At 50.4% G+C, this 26,200-nt stretch overlaps 1 protein-coding gene across 2 annotated transcripts in view; it reads right to left on the bottom strand.

The window, feature by feature from the left end:
- LOC123448588 (paladin) overlaps window positions 1-26,200 on the bottom strand; it is a 48,537-nt gene that overhangs the window by 4,967 nt on the left and 17,370 nt on the right. Inside the window, exons 11-19 of one of the 2 annotated variants that reach the window (XM_045125542.1) lie at window positions 23,412-23,841; window positions 22,380-22,703; window positions 21,658-22,263; window positions 21,400-21,573; window positions 8,053-8,283; window positions 7,697-7,980; window positions 7,330-7,608; window positions 7,039-7,167; window positions 6,329-6,375 (exon numbers count right to left, since the gene is read on the bottom strand). In XM_045125542.1, coding sequence (XP_044981477.1) covers window positions 6,348-6,375; window positions 7,039-7,167; window positions 7,330-7,608; window positions 7,697-7,980; window positions 8,053-8,283; window positions 21,400-21,573; window positions 21,658-22,263; window positions 22,380-22,703; window positions 23,412-23,841 — 2,485 coding nt within the window. In that variant the 3' untranslated portion in view covers window positions 6,329-6,347. The remainder of the gene's footprint in view (window positions 1-6,328; window positions 6,376-7,038; window positions 7,168-7,329; window positions 7,609-7,696; window positions 7,981-8,052; window positions 8,284-21,399; window positions 21,574-21,657; window positions 22,264-22,379; window positions 22,704-23,411; window positions 23,842-26,200) is intronic. The other variant, XM_045125540.1, reaches the window with a different exon arrangement.

The following is a 26,200-nucleotide window of genomic DNA, read 5'->3' as shown; positions in this document are numbered from 1 at the left end:
TCCCACTGGATCAACAGGTACCACACCTCGCGACGTAGTTGGGCCTGCAACACCTTTGCTGGCCCGGGAAGGAGTCGCCCGTCGGAGGTCGGGGGTAGTGCCGGCGTTGCTGCCGTTGGCTCCCCACGGAAAGGCTTCAGGAGCCCCACATGCAAGACGTCGTGGATGCGAGCAATGGCCGGAAGCTGAAGACGGTAGGCCATCTTTTCGATGTGCTCCAGCACAGAAAATGGCCCGGCGTAGCGCGGGCCCAGCTTGCGCTTCGCACCCGGGTCAAGGTACTGCGTTGAACGGTGAAGGAGACGCAACCACACCCAGTCGCCCACCGCGAGGCGGAGGCCATCATAGTAGTGTTTGGCCAACTGCTGGGCCTGAACGAGGCGTTGGTGCACCTCTGCAAGCATCTCGTCGCGGCTGCGAAGAAGATCAGCCGCCGCTTCCGTCCTAGCCGTCTCCGGGTCAACCGGTAGGATGGGCAGGGGCGGTCGGCCATAGACCACCTCGAACGGCGGGGTGCGCAGGGCAGAGTGATAAGAAGTGTTGTAGCAGAACTCCACCCACGCAAGCCAATCCACCCAAGCACGAGGACGATCACCTGTAACACAACGCAAATACATGGCAATCACCTTGCTGACCACCTCGGACTGACCGTTCGTCTGGGGATGGAACGCCGTGCTTAAGCGGAGCTTCACGCCCACCATCCCGAAGAGATCGCGCCAGACATGCCCCGTGAACACCGGGTCCCGGTCGCTGATGATCGAAGAGGGAAACCCGTGTAGGCAAACGATGCCGTCGAAGAAGGCCCGGGCCACGAAGGTGGCGGTGTAAGGATGGCCAAGCGCGATGAAGTGGGCGTACTTGGAGAAGCGATCGACTACTGTGAGGATGACGGACTTGCCGCCCACCTTGGGGAGGCCCTCAATGAAGCCCATGGAGATATCGGCCCAAGCCTGAGAAGGCACCTCCAAGGGTTGTAGCAGCCCCGCCGGGCGCAGTGTCTCCGTCTTGTTACGCTGGCACGTAACGCAAGAGCGCACCCAGTCCCGGACCAAGGCCCGATCGCCGGGGATGTAGAAATCAGCACGGAGACGGTGGAGGGTCTTCTGAACACCCTCATGGCCGGTCGAGTGGGCCAACAGCAGGACCTGGTGACGGAGATCGCCGTGATCCGGCACAAAGAGGAGGCGGCCATGTAGGAGCAACCCGTCCGTTAAGCACCACGGCTCGGCCAGGTCACCGGCTCTGAGGCGCTGTCGAAGAAGCTGAGCGTCGGGCGCGTCGGTGGTGGCCCTGCGGACGTTGTCAAGGAGGGCGAAGGAGGGCCCCGAGCGGATGCAGAGTGCCGCTCCGACGGAGTCGCCGGAGTCCGCGTCGTGGTCGGCGTCGCGGCGGGACAAGGCGTCGGCCACGGTGTTAAGGCGACCCGGACGATACTCCACGGTGAAGTCGAAGCCAAAAAGCTTGCTGATCCACTGGTGCTGCGGTATGGTGGACAGCCTCTGGTCCAATAGGAATTTGAGGTTGTAGTGATCCGTGCGAATCCGGAACAGCCGCCCCTAAAGATATGGCCGCCAGTGGCGTACGGCCTGCACCAAGCCAATGAGCTCCCTCTCATAGGCCGCGAGCTTATGATGACGCGCGGCGAAAGGCCTGCTGAAGAAGGCAAGCGGCTCGTCGCCCTGATGAAGGACGGCGCCGAACCCCACACCGGAGGCGTCGCAGTCCACCATAAATGGCTGGTCGAAGTCGGGCATCTGGAGGACAGGGCCTGCTTGAGAGCCTCGAACGCCTCCGTTGCCTCCGCATCCCAGGCGAAGGCGTCGCGTCCTAACAGACGTGTGAGCGGGGACGCGATGAGGCCGAACTCCCGAATAAATTTCCGGTAGTACCCCGCGAGGCCCGGGAAACCGCGGAGAGCCCGCGGCGAGTGTGGCGTTGGCCAGGCCGCGAGGGCCGCCACCTTGTCGGAGTCCATAGCCACACCCTCGGTCGAGATGACGTGGCCGAGGTAGGCGACTGAAGGCGTGCCAAACGAGCACTTCGAGCGCTTAAGATGAAGATGATGCGCGCAAAGCTCGTTGAAGACGATGGCGACGTGTTGAAGGTGCTCTGCCCAAGAAGCGTTGTAGATAAGAATGTCATCAAAGAAGACGAGCACAAACCGGCGCAAGTAGGGGCGGACGACGTCGTTCATCAAGGCCTGAAAGGTCGTCGGAGCGCTAGAGAGGCCAAAAGGCATCAGCAAGAACTCAAAGTGGCCATGATGTGTCTGAAACGCCGTCTTGGCGGTATCGTCCGGATGCATCCGCACCTGGTGATAGCCCGAACGAAGGTCGAGCTTGGTGAAGAAGCACGCCCCATGTAGCTCGTCCAAGAGCTCGTCGACGACCGGGATAGGAAATTTGTCCTTGAGCGTCAGGGCGTTTAGGGCACGGTAGTCGATGCAGAAGCACCACGTGTCGTCCGACTTGCAGACGAGAAGGACCGGCGCCGAAAACGGCGACGTGGAGATCCGGATGATGCCCAAGGCGAGCATGAGCGCGCACTGCCGCTCCAGCTCGTCCTTCTGCAACTGGGGGTAGCGGTAGGGCCGCACCGCAACCGACGCTGTGCCCAGTAGGAGATGAATGCGGTGGTCATACATCCGGGCTGGCGGAAGGCCCTGAGGCTCGGCAAAGAGGTCGCTGTGCTGCTGTAAGAGGTGATCCAACAGGGGGTGCTCAGGCCCTTTGTCAGTCGCGGTCAGCTGAAGCTGCGGCGTCGCTGGGGAGGCGCCACCCACGCCCGCCCACTGGATGCGACGCCCCATGCGCCAGAAAGTCAGCGTCATGGCGTCGAAATCCCAGAGAATGGGGGGTCCGCAAGAAGTCGACGCCGAGGATGAAGTCGAAGCAGCCAAGATCGATGTCGGCGTACGTGATGGTGAAGTGCTCGTCGCCGATGATGACCGACACGTCCCGGGCGATCCCATGGCACCGGAGGTGGTCGCCGTTAGCCACGATGACCCGGAGTTGCTCCCCTCCCGTCGACTGGAGTGCTAAGCGGCACATTGTCGACTCGGGCAGGAAGTTGTGTGTGGAGCCCGTATCCAGGAGGGCCACCAGGCGCTCGCCGTTAATCATCAACGGCGAGAGCATAGTCCGCTCGTCCCAAATGCTAGCGAGCGCGTTTAGGGATACCACGAGAGCCGTCGCCGGGGCGGGCGTCGGGGCCGCGTCAGCCGCAACTGGGACGGGCAAGTCACCGGGCCCGTCGGTGGCGGACTGGCGGTGTCCTCCTCGACGTAGTCAGCCGTCTCCAAGTAGAACAGGCGCGGGCATACATGGCCCGGTACGTAGGGCTCGTCGCGGTTGTAGCAAAGCCCCCTGGCAAGGGCGCTCGCGCTGCTCGGCCGGGGTCAGTCGACGGAAGGCTCGTGGCGCGAACGAAGCGGGGGCTGCCATAGGACCCGAGGGCGGCCGGCCTGGTGGCGGTGCGGTCTGGGCCGGCCGGCCTGGCTGTCGGACACCGTGGGTCGAGGCCGCCTGCTGAAGGGCCTGTGTGCAACGCTTGAAGGCTCGGGCTCAATACATGGCCGTCTGGAGGTCTTGCGGTCATCGAAGCTCGACGTCCACGCGGATGTGGTCCAGCAGTCCGCCCACAAAGAGCTCAGCTCGTTGACGAGCCGACACGCCGGGCGCGTGACATGCCAGGGCCTAGAAGCGGTCGGCGAAGTCCTGCACCGTGGAGGTGAAGGTAAGGCGGCCTAGCTCCGCCAACCGGCTCCCTTGGATTGGGGGCCCGAAGCGGAGGAGGCAGAGCTCGCGGAAACGCTCCCAAGGGGGCATGCCGCCCTCGTCCTGTTCTAGAGCGTAATACCACGTCTGGGCGGCGCCTCGGAGGTGATACGAAGCGAGCCAGGTGCGCTCGGACGCCAGGGTCCGTTGGCCCCGGAAAAACTGGTCACTTTGGTTGAGCCAGTTGAGGGGGTCCTCGGTGCCGTTGTAGGTGGCGAAGTCGAGCTTAGTGAAGCGCGGCGGTGTCTGAGTATGACCGCCGTGGCCGTACGGTACGGCGGTGTGGAGCGGCGCTGGAACGGTGGACACGTGGGGTCCCCTGTGGAACGACTGCCCGTCAAGGCCGGTGTAAGGACAAGCGGAGTTGGAGGACCCGGCTGGTCGGAGGCCATCGTATAGACCGGCGGCGGGGACGACCTGGTTGATCGGGACTCCCACCGGCACGGTAGTAGCCGGCCCAAAGTGGGTTGGCGGGGCCGCCTGCAGCTACGGCGGGGGCGGAACAAACGCGGCGGTGGTAGCGAGAGTCGGCGACGGCCACTGCGGCCAGGGTGGGTTTTAGGCGGGAGGTGGCTGCATCTGCAGCTGGGGCTGCAGCGGCCCAGCGAGCGCCGCGGAGGCCGGCGCCCACGGTGGTTGCCACGACAGGAGCAGCGGCCCGGTGGCCGTGATGGGTAGCGCGGCTGGCGGCGGCCCGTAGGGCCCGGCCAAGTAGAGGCAGATGCCCTGGACCGCGGTGGCGAGATCGCGGAGCACTCCGGTGAGTTCCTCCGGTGTGAAGACGGTGGGAACCGGCGCGGCGAAGGCGACCGTCACCGGCAGGGAAGGGGCGCCGACCGTGGTGGCCGGCGGGGCAGTGGTGGCGATCGGTAGCGGGAGGCTTGGGGTGGGCGGCGGCGAAGACATGATCGCACCTAAGCTACCTGATACCAAATTGGTAGGAGCTAGGGCTCTACCAGGCCTCTGCCTTAGGTTATAAGGATAGGAGGGGGTTTGGAGGAGACGAGGGCACCGCAGCCGGCGCGACTGCGCCGTCTCAGCGCAGGGAGGAGGCGCCGGCGAGTAGAGAAGGCGGCGGCTAGGGTTAGGGTTCCGGCTCCTCTGGGAGCCAGGCAATAGAATTGTCTTGTTGCTTAATTCCAAAAGAGTTGTTTACATCGGTTTATATAATCTCGATAACTTGGACTCTAAGATAACTAAGATAACTTGGGCTAAGCCCGTACTAATCCTGCCCACTGGGCCTCCTCCGTTGGTACGTAGTACCGGTCATAACATCGCATAGCCCAAGAAAACCGGCGGGGAAAGAAGCTCGGCGGTGTAGATCGGTAATCCAAAAAGAAGCCACAAAAATCCTATAGAAATGACAAGGACAAAAGGCTGGCGGATAAAGGTAGGGTGGACTCGCATGAAATGAGAAACATGAAAAAGATCAACGGACTTGATGGACGCAGCGGAAAATATATATAAAACTAGAAAGCACATACTAGACTAGATGTGATGGCAGCAAAAGAAAAATCATAGAGACGGACAAAACCAAGCAGAGCTTTTGTATTGTGCTCCTAACTATGAAGAGGGTGGTCTCTGTGAGCTAGAAGAGTCAGCAGCAGCAAGACCGATAGAACCTGTTGAAGAACCCAAAGCTGCAAGCAAATGCTTAAGTCACACAATGTCTTGCAGAGTCAAGGACACTGCTGAAGGGGTCAGGATAGAAGCACAAATCCCTGAAGTTATTGTGCGCGCCTGACATAGATGTCGCTTCTTCAAGAACCAAGAGGAGGGGCTGAGCACCGGAGCGGAAACAAGTCGTTGTAGTAGACGGCGTAGCAAGAGCTCCAGCACAAAGAGAACATCAAGTAAACCTGCCCCACGAAGGCGAGTCTCCTCCGCCCGAATCTCACGAAATACAGCCACGAGCAAACAACTTAGCACGTCGTGGCTCAAACTCCTTATGAAGCTGGGACAAGAACTCGTAGACACGATTGAACTCCAAGTCTCACCCCACAGCTTGGCAACAATGGCAAGTACGACAACCAGCAGCGAAAAGAGTCAAGCCGGCGCTAGATAGCAGAACTCCATTCGTAGGAATCATCAACAGTGGAGTCACCCTATTAAAGAGCATGCTCCTGACGAACCACAGACAGGTGTAACGCATCACTAAAGGGAATGCTTGCAAAAACATGTCCACGTCTCGAAAACGATAGCAAGGCCCGTAAACTTAGAGACAAACTGAGGCAGAACACTGGAAGTGAGAACAGCCACAGCAGGAGTATAAGCACCAAACCATAGAGATAACGTTACGATAAGAGGGAAGAGCCTCCTCATAGGCCAAAACCTACTGCTCATAAGCACGAACCACGGTCTCATTAGCAAGCTTAGCACCGTCCTTAGCAGTTTGAGGAGTATCCGCGGCAAGAGCCGGTGGTGTCAACGGAGTAGGAGCCACAGGAAGAAGTGGATGCGGTGGACGGGAGACCTCACCAGAAGCAAATGCCACGCATATGAATGTGAAAGAAGTCAACGAACTCAGTGTAGTTAGTACCATCAAAACTCACCGGGCCGCGAAGAATGACGTCAATGTCCGACGACATAGGCGTTGTACCTGTTTTTTATATAATCTTTCTTTAAACACCAAGCAATCAATTCAGCCCAAAATAACGAGAGGGAGGAGCAATCAATTCAGCCCAAAAATATCATCAATCCAATGGTTCTCTTTTGAAGGAAAACAATTTCTTGTACTAACTCTTAGAAGAAGAAAAAGCATTTCTTTTCTAACATAAATGATCATTTGTACCTGAATAAAACCTTCTTGATCTTGTTAGTGATATGTTGCAAATTGTAAACAACCACCACATGGCAATCAATTGGGTGTTCTCAGCGGCATTTCTAAAATTAGTTGTTTCTTTGTTATAAGGACCAAAAAAATCTAAGTTTAATAACAATGTCAAGTGTCGCAAAGCAAGGAAACACTGAGAGTCCTATTATGCTTCCTTAAGGTATCGACAAAGAGCAAACTGAAACACATGTACTGTCCTTGCTATACCAAGCAATATACCTAAGAAATAATACTTCACTGATGTTTAGTGTCCGTCAAAAATAAACATCAGTGATGTGAGATAAGTTAAAAAATATATATAATCAGATAGAACAAAAGCATGCACTTGGTCTTGAATATCTTATACCAAGTATGAAGAACTAAAGATGCTAGGAATAAAAGAGTGTCATGTGACAGAAAACCCCTTGAGTTAAACCAAATTATACATACCTCAAAGCTTTAGTCCCCATATCCATGAGATATGACCGTGCCTCGTCATCATCATCATCATGTGAACAATCTCGCAATGCCTTCCTGTATTGCAGAATATCCTCCCGCAAATCCCCAGCACCAACACATCTTCATAGGAGAAATCAGTGCTTAGAAAAATGATTTACCATCATAACATGGGCTAAACCAACTGCTAACTTAGTAACTTTCCAGGTACTGCACAACTACAATTTTAAAAATTCATATGGACGGTAGCTCAAGTAAAGGCCACATTTCATGCTAGTATAATACCTGTCAATAACTTTGTCAACCTCTTCTTTGCTTTTAGGACCATGTATTAGTGCTCTAGTAAGGTTTAGTATGTCACGGTAGTCCCCCTGCCTGAGGGCTATGTCAGTGAAGGTTTTCACAGATACACTTTTTGTAAGAGAACTTGATACGAAGTGTGTTTCTGCTGTTTGTTCCATGACAAACTTTGCATCTGCACCAAGTCTGAGGCATGTAATGGCCATTGCATAAGCAACACCACCATATCCCGTGTGTGAAATAAAGAGATAGTACCTAGAAGATCTGTAAAGAAGCAACAGTGATTCTTATATCCCGCAACTGATCAACAGAAGTCATCAAGCTATATGAATTTGTGGATAAGGGTGCATACTCATTGATTGATGACTGTATTGAATCAACATCAGCAGCTAATGCTTCTCTTTCCCTGGTCAGAGGTACCCTTTTGTAGTCAATACAATACCCCTGATCCCTCAATGTGTTGTACACTTCAGCCGGTGTCATTACGTCCTCCAGATCTATGTGCTCCCAGTAACCTAATACACTGCATTGATTTGTGGCTGCGTTAAATTCTTCTTGATGCAGAAGCAGCCGACCTTCTAGCTCTTTAACTTCAGAAAGTATATCCTCCTTCAGCCTTGCCTCTATGTTCTCTACCTGCATATGATAGAATTTTAGGATTGCAAAAAAAAACAAAACGAATAGGCGAATATTGGAGGAGCTACTCACCATTGGACCACTTATGCCCACATGCTTCAGTGTATCAAAAGGTTGATCTAACTCTCTCAAAACAAACGGTGTTCCCTTGATGTAAACTACCACTTCCTCCCTAAGATCTGTGATGACCACCTTCTGAATAATGTCTCGTCCAGTTGTATCCTTACAGCCCAAATACGACAGAACTTCTCTAGCTCCATCAACAGTTGGTGTTGCCATGCTATACACAGGGTATCCATCCACCTGAGGTTGACATGGTTAAAATTCAATATTTTTAAAGAATGTAAGTAGCCATGTATTTCTAAAATGAACTTGGCTTTTTTAAGAAATAACTAGTACAGTAGCACAGATTAACAAGCGGTTTCACGTGTCATGCACCTCCATAAACAAGGTGAGTTCGTAATCCAAAGATTCAGGATGTAGTTCTAAGAATAATCAGCTTGGAACGCAGATATCATATTTTCCTAATATCGTTGTTCTTTCCGTCCAAAAAAATAGCATCGCTATCTTTTCGTTCACGAAAATAATCAGCTTGGGACTGAAAGGCTTTGTTGTTATTGTTGTTGTTGCGTTGACCAACGAGGCAAAAATGAACATAAATTTTAGGAAATTCTTCTGAGAAAGTGGAAATAGCATTAACACAAGTGTAGTTGCAAGATCGGTGGTTCTCTTCTCTCAGCTCTCTCTCTCTCGTTGGTATGAACACACACACAGAGACAGAGAGTATTTGCGCTGCGTACAACTGATGCAGCCTTTTCGGCTTCCTCTATTATTCAGTCCAGTACTACAACTTGGATCTCAACTGAAAGGAGTAAAGCTAGCTAGCGACCAGGTATTCCGGACGTGCCATCCCACATCCACCTGAACGCAGCTACAAAGACGCTGCATGCACTGATTTCGTGCCATCCCACGAAGCCCATGCAGCGCCGGACCTAACTACCCGAAAACTACTCCAAGACGTGGACATGTACACGTTACTTGGTTGTTATTAGCAGAAAAGAAAATGCTAATACTAAGAGAAGAGCTCAACGGGTTACATGGTCATCATTCACCCCCTTAAGCCCGTTGAACAGATTTGATCTCCACCACACCCAGCTTCTGTCCCATCTCAATGAACTTGACCCTGCCGAGTGCCTTTGTGAGCAAATCTGCAAGTTGTCCGTCAGTTCCAATGTGTTCAACATCAGTTTTTCCCTCCTCGATGCATGACCTGATGTAGTGGTACTTTATGTCAATGTGTTTGCTACGATCATGATGCACCGGATTCTTGCTCAATGCAATGGCTGATTTGTTGTCAACCATCAGCATGAACTTTGCCGGAGCTTGCCCAACCATCTCTGCAAGTAGACGACTAAGCCAAACTCCCTGACAAGCACCACTCGCCGCCGCGACATACTGAGCTTCGCAGGACGATACTGCCACAACTTTTTTGCTTTTGTGAGCTTTATGTGACAGTGTTCTTCCCAAGCATAGAAAGGACACCCGAGGTGCTCTTTCTGTCATCCAAGTCGCCGGCGAGATCACTGTCGGTGTAGCCTGTCAACACAGCCCCTTTTTCATCTCTCTTGTAGCAGCAACCATATCCAAGTGTGCCCTGAATGTACCTTAGAATCTGCTTGACAATTATCCAATGATTCTTGCTTGGGACCTCCATATACCGGCTGGCAATGCCTACTGCAAAGGCAATGTCCGGCCTAGTATTGACCAGGTACCGTAGGCTGCCAATCACACTTCTGTAGAGTGATGCATCAACAGCCTCACTCCCGTCTTTCTTCTTGATCTTGAGACGAGTCTCCATTGGTGTGGCAGAGGGGTTGCATCCAATCATTTTTGCCATCTCCAAGATCTTCTTCGCATAGCTGCACTGACTCAGCTTGATCTCACCATTGCGTTGTTCAACCTTGATGCCCAGGTAATATGAGAGGAGTCCGAGGTCGCTCATTTTGAACAGTCGCTGCATCTCGGCCTTGAAGAGCTTGATGTCGCCTATGCTTGTACCGGTAATGATCAGGTCATCTACATAGACACCTATGAGCAGGAATGACTTAGCATCTCCTCTCCGATACACTGCATGTTCCAGAGGGCTTCTCTTGAACCCCAAAGCAATCAGTGATGCGTCGAGCTTCGCATACCAGGCCCGGGGCGCCTGTTTCAATCCGTACAACGCCTTGCGAAGACACATAACCTTTTGTTCACTGCCATCATTGACAAAACCCGGAGGCTACTGCACATATACTTCCTCTGCAAGATCACCATTCAGAAAAGCGGATTTAACATCCATGTGGTGTACCTGCCATCCACCGTGCGCGGCGAGAGCGAGGAGCAGCCGCACTGTCTCCATGCGAGCCACAGGAGCGAAAACTTCTTCAAAGTCCACCCCCTGTCGCTGAGAGTACCCCTTTGCCACCAGCCGCGCTTTATGCTTCAGGTAGTTGCCGGCAGGATCTCTTTTCACCTTGAAAACCCACTTTAACCCAATGGCGCGGTGCCCCATGGGAAGAGATGTGAGTTCCCAAGTTTGGTTGTCGACGATCGAGCCCATTTCCTCCTCCATTGCCTTGCGCCAAGCGTGATCAGAGAGTAATTCCTCAACACTTGCCGACTCCTCGACGGCCAGGAAGAAGAGGCCCGCTTGCTGCTGCTCGTCATCAAAGAAGTCGATGTAGTTCGTCATCAAAGAAGTCGATGTAGTCGATCTCCCCAGTGGTCTCCTTAGTGGTGTCATAGACATTCGACACACGCCGGTAGCGCGGGTGCCCACTGTCCGTGTCCAGTGCGTCATCGCAAGATGGCGGCGACACAAACTGTACTGGTGGCGTGAATGGCTCCGGCATGCCCGGTGCCATCTCCGCTGATGCTGGCCACGGCGAGCTTGAGCCACAGTCAGTCATCGTGACTCCCGGCTCAGTGGTATAAACCACCGTGAACACACCTGATGGTGTACTTTCTTTTGCTGCTTCAGCTGTCCAGTTCCATGGACGTGTTTCCTCAAACAAAACTTCACGTGACACGAGCTGTTTCTTGGCGACGGGGTCATAGATACGGTAGGCCTTGACACCTTCCTCGTACCCCATCATGACGCCGGGCGTCGATCTGTCCGCCAGCTTGTTGATCCCGGGTCCAAGCTTCTTCACGTGTGCGTGACACCCGAAGATGCGCAGGTGAGCCACGCTCGGCTTCTTGCCATGCCACAGCTCATACGGAGTCACCCCGTCGAGGCTCTGTGTCGGCGATCTGTTGAGGACGTATAAGGCCGCCTTGACGGCCTCTCCCTAGAATACAGCGGGCACCTTCATACTCTTCAGAATACACCTCGACATCTCGACCACCGTTTGATTACGGCGCTCGACAAGCCCGTTTTGCTGCGGCATGTACGGGGCCGTCGTGAAGTGCTTGATGCCACGCTCGTTGCAGTACTCGACGAACACTGTGGAGTTGACTCGCCACCGCGATCCGAGCGGAACGCAAGCAGCTTACTGCTGATTCTAGTCTCTACTGCTGCTTTCACTTTTTTGAAGAAAGCAAAAGCCTCACTCTTTGTCCTGAGTACCTCAATCCACATGTACGAGAGTAATCATCCACAATTAACAAGAAATAATTTCTACCTCCCGGTGTTGGCGGAGAGATCGGACCGCACAAGTCTGAGTGTACGAGCTCCAGAGATGCCTTTGCACGATACGCTGCAGCTTGAGGGAAGGGCAGTCAATGTTTTTCCCGAGCATGCAGCCATCACAATACTCCCCAACATGATCCACGTCAGGAATCCCACGCACCATCTTCTTCCTTGACATGGCACGCAATGCACGGAAGTGGAGATGCCCAAAACGTGCATGCCACAGCCACGCCAGGTCGCCTCCTTTGGACAGCAGGCACACCGGTTCAGCTCGGTGTAGGTTCAGCTTGTACAGACGATTTGTCGAACGCTTCACACGCGCCAGCAACCGTCCCTCTTGATCAAAGATCGCAAGAACGCTGCCCTTGATAATGATCTCGCAGCCCTTCTCATCTAGTTGTCCGAGCGAAACAATGTTACTCTGAAGACGGGGAATGTAATATACCTCGGAGAGTACACGCTGATCGCCGGTGAGGCACTCAAACAGTACGGTTCCTTTGCCGCATATCTCGACGACTGATCCATATCCGAAGCGGACAGTGTCGCACACTGTCTCATGTGGCTGCTGGCCCCTGTGTCCGCGTACCAAGAGCCATCGCTGACGTCCTTGGGCACCACTTTTTCCTCGTTGAGGAAGACGGCTTGCAGAGCTGCGATAGTGATCTCCGACACGTCGAGCACCGCCATCAGCAGTCATGACTCCTCGACCTCTTCGGCTTGCGCCACGTTTGCCTCCTCATGGCGCTCCTTCTTGTTCTTGTTGCGACACTCCCGCGCCCAGTGGCCCCATATACCACAGTTGTGGCATTTACCCTTGCGCTTTGGGCCACCGCCGGACTGTTGCGTGTTCCCGCTGCTGCCGGGAGGCCTTGGTTTGGGTTTCCCCTTACCGCCTTTGTTCCCGGCGCCAGACGATCCCTCGTCGGGTTGCCGCCGCCTTTCCCGCTCGTGCCACTCCTCTGTGAGGAGCAGCTTGCCGCCGGTGTCGGGGTCGAGGCGCTCCTCAATGGCAAGGAACCGGCCGGCCAACTCCTCAATTGTCAGCGACTTGAGATCAACAAGAGTCTCTATGGAGATAGCCACTTGGGCGTAGCGAGGCGACACCACACACAGGAATTTTCTCACCGCCTTGAGCTCACCAATGTCGTCACCGAGCTGTTGCGGGTCGCTGATCAGGCCAGTGAGGCGGAGCGCGAAGTCCTTCATTGTCTCTCCCTCCTTGAAAGAGAGATTTCCGAAGTCACGACGCAGCGCCTGAGCCCGTGACTCGCGTATGCGCTCGATGCCCATGCGAAGTGTCTTGATGGTGTCCCACGCTTCCTTGGCGGAGTCCTTAGCCGCCAGCGTCCGCAGCATCTCCGGTGGGACGCCACGGAGGATGACGCCCAACGCGGCACGATCATCAGGGTGATCTGCGTCGCCCGCCTCCACGGCCTCCCACAGCCGCACGAGGATTGACCACTCGACGTAGTTCGTCCAAGTCAGCATCGGAATCGCGTCGCCGCCCCCCCCCCCCCATCTCTGACCACCCACTCATGGATGACCAGCTCGCGCCCACCGGTGATGGGGTGTTCCTCCGGCGTGAACCAGAGCGCTGCGGCGTCCGTGATCCCGCTTGTCCCGACATGATCACAACAAGGCTCTGATGCCAATTGTAGTTGCAAGATCGGTGGTTCTCTCCTCTCAGCTCTCTCTCTCTCTCGTTGGTATGAACACACACAAAGACAGAGAGTATTTGCGCTGCGTACAACTGATGCAGCCTTTTCGGTTTCCTCTATTATTCAGTCCAGTACTACAACTTGGATCTCAACTGAAAGGAGTAAAGCTAGCTAGCGACCAGGTATTCCGGATGTGCCATCCCACATCCACCTGAACGCAGCTACAAAGACGCTGCATGCACTGATTTCGTGCCATCCCACGAAGCCCATGCAGCGTCGGATCTAACTACCCAAAAACTACTCCAAGACGTGGACATGTACACGTTACTTGGTTGTTATTAGCAGAAAAGAAAATGCTAATACTAAGAGCAGAGCTCAACGGGGTTACATGGTCATCAACAAGTATGATGGCTATTAGCAAAACTAGTAGCCTTCTCCACCAAGCATGCATACAACCTTTTACTTCATGATGATCACAAAGGCCCGGACTATATTTGGGCCTCAAGCGTTCCAAACAAGATCAATGTCTTTACTTGGCTCTTACTCCGTCAACACAAAGCCAACGCCGCCTGCCCGAGGTGTGGGCACAAGTCAGAAGGTTGCACACACATCTTCATCAATTGCCCCCTGACTTCTAGGTTGTGGTAGTGCATTAGCATCAATCAAGGTGATGATGTCTGACCATCTTGGGACTGGCCAACCCGAAGCGATTTGGATGTCTCCATTTGGCCTTCCATTCTTCTAACCCATGGAAGATTGGGGAACCAAGAGCTTCGTGACATCGACAACAACAGCTCTACCATGGTTAACATCATCTCCAATTTCACTTTATGAACTCATTGGTGTGGTCTACTCGTGGCGTCCATACCTCAACTACGCTAGATTTTGACCTAGGATGATGTTAGATCCACCATCAGTCGTAAGCCCATAGCGGCACGCCTATCATTGTCTTTCCACTTCCATGCAGCCAAGGCGCCGACAACACACATTCCAGAGGTGGTCATCCAACATGTGATAAAAGAAGTTTGCGGTGCGCCATTCCCACAGCCAATCGGAACAACTATGAGTCAAATTTGGTGGCGTTGCCTGACTAGTAGATCATATGGTGGTTGAGGCCATCCTCAGCATGGTGCAATTGGAGATGATCTGCACCCTGACGGTAAGAGAACAACCAAGGAAGCTTGGGAGGTGATCCATGTGATTCATACTTGAAAAAATCACGTCCGCAAGTCCACGATGCAGAAGTTGCACCGGGGGTGGGAGCTGCTCACTTTCCACAACAGGGAGAGTCAAAAACTTTGCGCTCTTCCTCTCCAGCCTCATGAGTTCGCTAACCATCCACACTGATCACGTCGACGAACAAAGGGCATTGAGAAGTTGCTACGTGTAGTTCCCCAGAAGTATTCACATATTGCGTTGTCAATCAAGAGTTTCCTCGATGTCGTTGCTCTCAATTGAAGAGGTGACGAGCGGCTCAAGACTATTGATGACCACTACTCCCTTCGTCCAGGTGCATAGGGCATTCAAGGAGTTGCACCACGACCAAGACGCACTGTGATAGGCTAGTGTTTTGTTTAAGGTTGTGAAAACGAGCCTATCGTGTGCCCTCAAAAAGACAACTGGAAGAAATATTTAATTGTGCATGCATGAGAATGGAAGGATTGAGATATGAATGCATGGAAAAGGGAGCCAAGAGGTTAAAGGGGTTGCATGAGAGTCGAGAGGATGCATAGATTACGAGGGATATTAATTACAACTACGACTAATACTTTTGGAATTCTTGGATTCTCTTAGGTGCCCAACACTTTTGGACAGAGGGAGTACTAGCTGTCACCCAAGTTGGATCGGCCGATCATGTTTGGCAGCAATCTCTACACCTCTACTTCATTGAGGAACTGTGGCTCACCCGGATGAAGCAAAGGCGGGGCGAAGAGGACTCCCCAAGCCGAGCAGCGGGTGGCAGCACTGCTGCCAAGAGGGCACCTAGGATGACGACCATGAGAGATGCCGCAACTATAGACGCCTTGAGCATTGGGCAAAGGACTGCCACAAATCCAGGTAAGGCACAGGCACTCCTCACCCAAGCCTACAGGACAACGAGGGCATGCAACAGGAAGACCCACGGGCAAAGGCATTTCTTGGAACTGCGGATGATCGAGCATCTAGAGGGGTGGTACCTCGATATAGAGCAAACCAACCATCTCCAAGCTCCTGATGATCCAGACCAGATTAGATGGAAGTTTGGGGGTGGAAAAAGGTTTTCTACTAAATCTGTAAATGAACATCTGGAGAATAATATTGCTGGATGTGATTTCCGATGGATCTGGAGTGCAAAGTTGCCTCTTAAGATTCAAATTTTTTTATGGCAGCTTTTTCAAGATGCTATTCTAACACGAGATGTGATGAGTAGGAGGAAATGGAAAGGTAACCCTAGATGCTCCTTTTGTTCAGAAAGGGAGACTTCACAACACTTGTGCTTTTCTTGCCCTATTGCTAGAGTGGTATGGAGAACAGTGGGGTGTATGCTTGGGACCAGTAATGGTCCTGATAATCTTTGGCAATTTTATGCTTGGTGCTTTGCCTATATGCCTAATGACGTTAGGTTCTATACTTGTGGTTTGGCTGCTATTTGTTGGGCATTGTGGAATTGCCGCAATCGCGCGACGTTTGAAAAAAAGAAGTTGGGATCCCCTTTTGATGTGGTTTATTCTGCTTGTGGATTCCTGACATATTGGGCAGGGCTACTAACAGGGGAAGATAAACTGGCGATGGAGCGGGGGGCGAAGATGCTGAAGAGGAACGCATCGAACATGCTGAGGATCTGTGCGGCCCCGAAGGAGGATTGTTGATGGGTGTAGCTGGTGGTACTTAGTGGTTTGCTGGTGGCCTCCCTGCGTGGAGTGATTTCAGGCGATGACCTGTGTTGTTTCTACTTACTGTTCTCCTAAAACTATTTAGATGGTTTGTGCGTGATATGGGTGTTCTTGGGTTTTTGCCCTGCGATAGGCTGCTCGATGACAAGTGTCTATGTGTAGGTTTCCCAAGAATGCTCTGAACTCGCACCCCTTTTCTGGTTTCCTTTTACGACTTTGAACTTTGTATTTTCGTTATGTGAGTAATGGAAAGGGGGTTGCCCGGTTCAAAAAAAAAGCATCATGAGCATGGGCAGCTGGACGAAAATGGCACCATCAACCACATCAACCGAGGAATCCCTCACATCTAAGACACAGAGAAGCATCACCTTGTCATGGTGTCAACCCGGCTATATGTGGTGCGCTTCAAGATCGCTCGCCATGCGTACCTAGTTGCACTCCACAACTCCTTCGTGGCACTACGACCCATGTCTCGCCACAAGATGGCGTGTGGGAGCTCTGAGTATGACCAGCTCTGCGATGTCTGCATCACCACCAAGCACCGATGAACTCCTTTCGCTAAGAAGGCGAACTTCAGGGTTGAATGGCGCCTTGACCTCGTGCACGACGTCGTGTGCGAAACAACCATGCCGACAACCCGTGGGGTCGTCGGTATTTCCTGTTGGTTGATGACCGCACCCGCTACATGTGGTGACCTTCAACATCACTCATCATGTGTGCCTTGCTGCCCGCCACAACTGCGTCAACGCGTCGTGGACTCGCGGCACATGTTTCGCAACAAGATGGGGTGTGCGTTGCCGGAGCTCGAGCATGTGGACCAACTGCGATGTTTACATCACCATAAGCACCAACGAACTCCTTCCCGCAAGAAGGCAAAATTCAGGGTTGAGGATGCCTCTCAATGGTGACATATGCAGACCAATGCAACCCACGTGGTTGTCACTATTTCCTGCAGCTCGCTGACGACTGCACCTGCTACATGTGGATGTTCCTCCTAGCAGAAGACGATGTGGGTACCTGAATTCAACAAGTCCTGGCCAGACCGAGAGCAGTAGGGCAAGCCCCCAAACTGTCTGACCCCTATCCGGCATCTACGCGCCCCCAATCAGATACCGAACAAGTGTGGTCCTAGCGCCCCCACCGCCTCGAGCACCCGAACTGTCCGGCTGGATTCACCCCTGACTATCCGGCCCTATCTTCACCATCCGCGGAGTCCGCACGACCCAATGACCGAACTGTCCAACCATGTGTCTCCATCAACTGTCATCTCGTGTCTGCCCAACGCCAGCTCCAACACCCGGATTGCCCGGCTATGTCCTGCATGCGTGAAGTGAAAAGGCCAAACCCATGTATCACTTCCCACTTACCCTTTCATTGCTAGACTATAAATACCCTCCCCCTCCTTCATCCTAGGGTTAGCTAAGACAAGGTTAGACATTAGAGCTTACGTCATGTACCTCCCCATGTGGGATTCCTCCTACATGGAGTTGGCTCCCCTAGTGGAGATCAAGGCCCCCTCTTAAGAAGATTCCTCTTGTGGAATTCAAGCCCTCCTTGCCCTAGGATGTAAGGAAGAAGATCTCCCACCTCATTCTTGCCTCTCGATTTGCAAGAAACCACGTGAACCATGTTGTGTGGATCTATGGTCAGAAGAGGGTGTTGCCTTGGCATCACTAGTTATCCACGTGTTTCTCTTGTGTTTCCCCTTGGTTTCCTAGTGATTTCCCATATATTCTTCGTGTTCTTCCCCAATCTACCTCCAATTCGTGAAGATCAGGCCACCCTACGGCTTGCCCCATATCAATACCCAAGTCTATTGTCTCCAACCATGATGTCAACTTTGTGAGCTATTTCTGTAAGACGTTGTGGGCGAAGCTCGGTATCGAGCTCCAATTCTCCACCAATGCCATCCACAAACCGATGGTCAAACGAAAGTCATAAACCGCACTCGATCAACCCTAGCACGTGTTGTGATAAAGAACTTTAAGTCATGGGACAAGTGCATTCCTCAAGTCAAGTTCGCCTACAACCGCTCCACCCACTCGACGACACGAAAGACTCCATTTGAGGTGGTGTACATTTCAATCCTCTCACACGCCTCAACCCCCAAACACCACCACTTTGAGAACGCACAAACTTGGATGTCACCAAGCGCTCCGAGTACATGAAGCAACTACATGAGGAGACGGGCCAACACTGATCAAGTTCAATATCAAGCCGTCAAGTTCAAAACCAATCGAGGACCAATATTCCAACCAGGTAACTTCGTTTGGGTATATCTTTGGAAGGAGCATTTCCAAAGGAGTGGAAGTTCAGACTCATGCAAAGAGGAGACGGACCATTCCAGGTTCTCCAACATATCAACGACAAAAAGGTAACTCTTTTCCTTAACAAAGGTCCTTCCAATATTCATGAGAATGAGTTGATGGATAAGTCTCTATACTAGGGTCTTTGTGGGGCTACAACACATGGTCCTTGTGGCTGTTAGGATAGAATCCTTGACCTCCAAGGACTGGCAGTTAGGATAGCATCTTAGACTAGCATCTTAGCAGCATCTTAGACTAGCATCTTAGCATATGCTTGGCTGGCTAGCAGCCTATAAATATGTATCCCCAACCCCTCAGGTTGGCATGGCATTGTGTGAGAAATAAACCAACGAAAATTGTCCCAACTCTCCTAGTGTCATCCACAACTATCAATGCTCGGGCTGAAAGGTCTAACATGAGTTGCCATGTCATGGTGGAACTATATGTGACTGTGTGATTAGGCGTGATGGTGAACAAGGAAGGAATTGAGCAGAAGATGGCATCACAAGACAAGGTCAAAAACAAGGAGAAGGCCTGCCCAGAGACTTTGAGCCAGCTGTTGCAGCTCCCTGGAACACCGAAGGCTGCCGCGAAGAAACCCCGAAGTCTTCAGGCTGACCCAAGTGTCCAGGATTTGCAGCTCTCTGATACCCAGGATACACACACTACTAGATAGCCCAGAGTATGTCCGATGATACGCTGGAGATTCCAGAACCCCTAGAGATTCTGACTCAACCTGCCATAGTAAAGTCAACTTGGGGCCTCGTAACTCTTCCACTTAGCTACTCTTTCTCCCCCACCATATATAAGACGTTCACCTCTAGGGTTAGCAAAGCATAAACTAAGAAACTGAGAGAGCTTTGCTTATCTACCCTCCCCTAGTGGAATCAAGACCTCCCTCGTGGAGAAGACTCCGAGGAATTCAAGACCACCTCCAGGTGAAGGCCATGAAGCAAGACCCCCATCTCTTAGGATTTGGGACTAACTATATACTCTTGTTTTACCTTCTTCTTTTGGAGTTGTTGGATCAATTGGACCTTTTTGTATAGATTTTGGTTATATGACGTGTGAGTTGACTTGGAGAAGGCCTATGATAAGATACCGCGAAATGTCAGAAACACAAAGTCCTAGAAAAGTACATTACCCTCATCAAGGACATGTACGATAATGTTGTGACAAGTGTTTGAACAAGTGATGGCGACATTGATGACTTCCCGATTAAAAAAGGACTGCACCAGGGGTCAGCTTTGAGCCCTTGTCTTTTTGCCTTGGTGATGGATGAGGTCACAAGGCATACACAAGGAGATATCCAATGGTGTATGCTCTTTGCGAACGATGTGGTGCTAGTTGATGATAGTCGAACGGAGGTCAACGGGAAGTTAGAGCTACGGAGAAAAACCTTGGATTCGAAAGGTTTTAGACTTAGTAGAACTAAATCCGATTACATGAAGTGCGGTTTCAGTACTACTAGGCACGAGGAGGAGGAGGTTAGCCTGGATGGGCAAGTGGTGCCTCGAAAGGACAACCTTTCGATATTTGGGGTCAATGCTGCAAAAGGATGGGGATATCGATGAAGATGTGAACCATCGAATTAAAGTCGGGTGGATGAAGTGGCGCCAAGCTTCTGGCATTCTCTAAGACAAGAGAGTGCCACAAAAGCTAAAAGGCAAGTTCTATAGGACGGCGGTTCGACTCGCAATGTTGTACGACGCTAAGTGTTGGCCGACTAAAAGGCAACATGTGCAGCAATTAGGTGTGGATGGGATGCGCATGTTAAGATGGATGTGCGGACACACAAGGACTGAGTCTGGAATGATGACATACGAGATAGAGTTGGGGTAGCGCCGGATGATGAGAAGCTTGTCCAACATCGTCTGAGATGGTTTGGGCATATTCAGCGCAGGCCTCCAGAAGCTCTAGTGCATAGCGGACGGCTAAAGCATGCTGATAATGTTAGAAGAGGTCGCCGTAGACCGAGTCTGACATGAGAGGAGTCCGTAAAGATAGATATGAAGGACTGGAGTATCACCAGAGAACTAGCCATGGACAAGGGTGCATGGAAGCTTGCTATCCATGTGCCAGAACCATGAGTTGGTCACGAGATCTTATGGGTTTCACCTCTAGCCTACCCCAACTTGTTTGGGACTAAAGGCTTTGTTGTTGTTGATGTGTGGGCTGGCTAGAGGATCTTATGTTCCCCTTGTGATTGCTTGTCATTTCACCTTAGTTCTCGAGTTATTCGTGTTCTTCCCTACTCCACCTCCAGTTCGTGAAGATCAGGCACCCTAACCATAACCCGGTGCATCACTTGTGCCTTCTACTTTATTAGCTAATATAGTATAAGTCGGCCGAGCCTCTCTTAGTCTTTAAGACAGTATGATTCCGACAGCTAGGTAGTCAATTAGACTTGCCTGTACTGGTAGCTGCTGGAGCTGCGATTGTCGGTTTAGCAACCGACTTGTCTATGTACTATACATAGACACATAGACTTCAGCTTCAGAAAATAGTACTGCTGTGTTCAGCCCCAGCTCACTATCTCCTCAAGTCTATGATATACCTATCTTCAAGTGCATACGTAACGCTCCTTTTGTATATCAGATCCGCTTCGAGTAGTATATTCAGGTAGGGGAACTAGTCTCAATCCCCACCCCAGCAGCGATTCCTCAGAAAAAAAAAAGTTTGCCGTCCTAATAGAGCACTGCACATGGTGTGAGCTAGTATGATAAATTTTTCAATAGAAGCCTGAATTCTTACACTAAAAGTTTAGCTACCCTGCCGGGTCAGAATGTTTGAATAACATAGGAAGTTCAACTCACAGAAATAAATAAGGATATCAAAAATGATAGATCTATATATACATCCAGCGAGCAAATATGGAGTTCACATTGGTTAGTTGCACAGTTAGATACCTTGATAACATGTGGTGTACCACGGAAGTTCATGCTGCTTGACCTTCTCTGTCCAGGAAAGAAATACATTTTAAGTATGGATCCCTTTCCCAGAACAGAACCATTACGGGCTTTCACGATGGCTTCCATTGTTACATCACTTTGCAGAGGTTGACATGTCGCTTTATGCTCATCCTGCAGATGGCAAATGGTTTTTAGTAACATCATGTCCTCCAAAGTGCCCAAATGAAGCTTTGGAGAGAAGAGAAAGATATTTACAGGTACAGTGAAAAAACGCCCAGGTCGCAGTCTTATGCTCCATTTCATGGTTTGGATCTCCGGACGCTGTTGCAGCCAATTTTTAAATGAGATCTTTGTTTCTCCTTGCCCACAGAAACCATCAAATGCTTCACTCCCGAGGTATGCCGAGAATGCAATTAATTTCAGGTACCTCTCCAAATATTCAGCACCACGATTTAATGCGACTCTCCTAACTCTTGGTTCCATGTTTTGTTGATTAATCACCTTTGTGTATTGCAAAACAGCTTGGCGAATGTTCTGCAAAGCTGAACACTTGTCAATAACGGTATCTAAAATCTGTCTACACTCAATCCCGTTGTCAAATAGCCTTGTAATCTTTCGCAACAGAAGGATGTCATTAATATCAAATCTAGGGTGTAGCTCTGTCAAAGTGTGAGGTTTCCATGATTCTGAATTCAAGCGACCATTGTGGTCTATTGTTTCTTCTCCGCTTGAGTAATCAGCATCAGTTGTATCTTCATGATTATTTTGGATGGCTGGCATTCCAATAGGTCTGCCGTGATTGATTCGAAGTCTGAGCAGGCAAGCAATCACAGTACCAGTAGTTGTTCTGCCCCTGCCCATCTATAAGACCACAATGTTCAAATATAAGTTTTTGAAGCCTATGATATAAAGAGCCAATACTTCTCTTAAATAACAAGTATAGAATTCTTGCCCAGCAAAGAGGTGAGTTGTAGTACCTGGCAATTGAATACAAGAGCAGCATCCTTGCAAGCAGCTGCGACATTAAAAGCTACCGTATCAAAATCTGAACTTTTGGGGGCCTTACCGTCAGTAATGGGCACTCGTGCATATTTGATTGGAAGGCCTTCAGAGTCCAAACATTTGTATACCTCCAGTGGAGTCAGAACAGCTTCATTATTGACATTTTCCCATGCATCAAAGATCTCACCATTGTCAGTTTCATGAATAACCATTATTGCACCATCATACCGTTCTGCTTCCCGTAAAATATCCTCCTTCAACCGAGCTTCCATACGCTCAACTCTATCACGACCGATCCCCTGATATCAGTGCATTTTATCTGATTCAGACCACTAAATGTTCCTCACAGAAAGTACAGGATAGCATATCATACATCATTCAATGAAAATGTTACGATACTAGAATAATTAGTTTAGGTGTGATTAGAATGCTGAGATACAGTCCGAGTCTTCAGGGATAGGTCAGCCTAGAGAAGGCTACGCAACATATGAGAGCTGGTCAACCCAATGTGAACGCAAGGCCCACAAGCCACAAGTAGTTTATACAAGTACTGAACATGTGTACACACTATAATTGACAAGTTCACATTCTAATGGTCTGAATAAATGAGCAGAATTTTTTCAGACAGATAGCATCACCACAAAGGCCTTTGACACCTAACAGCACCATCAAGATTAGTACTTGTCCGAAAGCATATACAGAAATGAAGATAACTGAGTTGTGGATGCAAATTAATCATCACATTAAGCGCTATAACTTGTGCACGGTCTTTCCACTATATCAGACATTAAGTTACATTAAGCACCATTAAGTATCATCAAATTAATCAGTACTTGTGCACGTTACTATATCAGACAGAAAATGAAGTCATGTTGAAGAAGCAATGCATGGAAATTGGACATAAAATTGCCATATGAAGTTTTAAATATTTTGTTATACTAACACTACAAATCATAGCACCAAATATCTGCCATAAATCCATAGAGGCAACTGGAAATGGCACACACCGTGTACTCAAGCATATTCTTGTACGGTCTTTCCACTTCTCGTAGCACAAAAGGTTTTCCATGTATATAAATCACAGGCTCTTCTCTCATATTATGCCAGAGTATTGGCCGGTTTCCCTTGCTTGTACTAACTCGCTGAATAACAGCCCGAATGCCATCAACAGTAGGATTTGCAACACCATAGACTGGAAACCCCGGAATTTCCCGGAAATTAGGTGCACCCTCAACTCTTTCAGGCAAATTAAGATTGTGACACCCTGGACAGTGATCACTTTTTAAAACAGTTTGACGTCCAAGAACTTCTCCATTCCTCATGGCAGCAACAACATCCATCTCATGTGGGCGCCCATCAGCAGATTCAATAATTTTTGGAAGAGTGAGTTTTGAACTCGAATAACCAAGAGCGCCCATTGGATCTCTCCTCAGCAACCTGAATATATTGATATGAAATGACTTTCAGGATATGTCAAATAATGCAACAACCAAACAGAAAATTAAAGACTTTTTGCTGGTAATATTATAAGTAGTTTTTTTAATATGGTGTTCTCGAGTACTAACTATGCAACAGAAAGCGTTCTTACTAATGTTTTACAATGAGAGATAAAGTTCACAGATTAGTGGCATGCGGATAGTTTATCATGGCAATATAGACTTGTTTGTTCTTCCTTCTATGTCACATTAGTAATGAGCCATGTGAACAGAACACGAAAGTTGCATTATGTGCTAGGGCTAACTGCAATGAATGCTCATATGGAATTCTGAAATGCTCTTAAACTAAAGTGCAAAAATGTTACAGAAGCTGGTACGGACCCTAAATTATCAATTTATTATCAGTGAGCTGGGGATGATCACTAATGCAAGGTTACATTCAATGTTCCAGGATATCGGTAGCTGGTACCATATCAGCCGAGTGCTCGGTAGGGATAAATAGGCGAATTTTCCAGTTAATCGCTGATAAATTAGTTAATCGACCTGTAAATCAGTTAGTCAGCTATTCGTTGACTCACAAAGTAGTGACTAACTGACCTAGGTGCCTATTAACTAGCTGATATTTGGAACAATTATGATTCCAATTTTATGCCAAAAGCTGGAATCTGGCCCAATTAGGTTTTTGCAACAAAACCAACAATTCTATTTTTTAGCCCAAAACTGGATCAGAATTGAATTAGCACGTTCCATTTTATTTTTAACACTTTGATAAGTACTCCCCCTGTCCCAAAATAAGTGTCGTTGATCTAGTACAAATTTTGTACTAATTTAGTACTAAATCTGCAACAATTATTTTGGAACGGAGGGAGTAGAATATAACCATCAAGGAATATGGCGCCAGAAGAGTGTACAACATGTTAACCTTTTTGTTGAACCGGTATGGGCCCAGCCCATCCACTTATCTCTTAGGGCCCAAGCCCATGTAAAGAGGCTCCAACCCGTTCCCATCTGGAGCCGCCACACACACACGGGAGATCAACTCACGGGAGGTACTGCTCTTCCTCTCGATCTCAACATGGTATCGAGCCAGGCGACGGCGAGGTGGGGGGGGGGGGGGGGGGGATCACGCGAGAGAGGAGGCTGTGTGTGCGGCAGCGGCGCAGCTGGGCTTGAGGAAGCTGCTTCCTCTTGTCCTGCTTGGGGGTGACTAGCTGCGCAGGAGGCGGCCGAGGATGGTCGCTGCTAGCTGTGCAGGCGGCTGCAGCGAGAAGAAGAGGAGGAGGAAGAAGGCGGCGGTGAAATTGGGCTGCGTGCGAGTCAAGCTGCGGCGGGGAGTTGATGCTGCTGAGCAGAGGAGGAACTGCAGTTGCTGCTGCCCTTGTGCTGTTTCTGGAAGATTGCTGAGCTGCTGCTGCTTGTGCGAGGAAGAAAGGGGGCTACTTGTGGAGTGTGCTGCGGCTGCCTTGCTGTTGTTTTCCGAAGGTGAAGGGGACAATACTGCTGCTGCTGTAGGTGGACTAGGTGTTGTGTGTTGGGAGCTGCTGCTGCTGATTATAGAGGAGAAGGGCTTGAGGAGGAGAGCCTCACGCTCAAGGAGAGGCTCTTCCTGATGGAGCAGGAAGTCGGCATGGGGTGCGGTCTTGGACTATGGAGGCGCGTTTTGCAGGGGCCGATGGTGCTGCTGGCAGCGCCAAGGATGCTGTTGTTCTGAAGGAGATGGGTGATACCATAGCTGCGGCTGGTGCTCTCTATGCAGTCAAGGAATCTAGTGAATGATGACATGAAAAGGGGTGATGTGGAGTCACAGAAGAGTGGTGAGGACAGTGTAGAGAAGGCCAGTGCAGGGTCAGAGAAGGAATACAACAAGACTAGCAGAGGTTGGGAGGCTGAGGGAGGAATTGGAAAGCCTCAAGAGGAAGGTGGAGGAAATCCAGGCTGGCAAGGAAACAGCCGAGGGGGCGACACATGAGAAGGATGCTCAGACCGTTAAGTTGAGGGCTGAGTTGGAGGGGCTTCATGCTTTCATATCACAGCTCCAAACTGCAGGCTTGAATCACTATGGAGATTGTGCTCACTGGACCTCCACTAATGAATATAGTCTGGAAAAGGCATCTCTTGCTGCTAATGAGAATGGTGTAGAATGGGTTCTAGACTCTGGAGCATCTAGGTATGTTGTGGGCAAATCCTGCTTGTTTGAATCTATCAATAAGCATCCTCCTTCTCACACGGGCACTATACAAACTGCTGATGGCACAAAACAGCCTGTCATTGGAGTTGGTACAGTAAAGTGCACTCCAACCATCTCCCTATCCTTAATTTTACATGTGCCAGCTTTTCATGTCAATTTGGTCTCTTTCTGT

The sequence above is a fragment of the Hordeum vulgare genome, chromosome 4H, assembly GCF_904849725.1.
Source record: "Hordeum vulgare subsp. vulgare chromosome 4H, MorexV3_pseudomolecules_assembly, whole genome shotgun sequence".
Classification (NCBI taxonomy): Eukaryota; Viridiplantae; Streptophyta; class Magnoliopsida; order Poales; family Poaceae; genus Hordeum; species Hordeum vulgare.
Note: the sequence above shows the minus strand (reverse complement) of the source record. Positions and strands in the feature narration are given on the sequence as shown.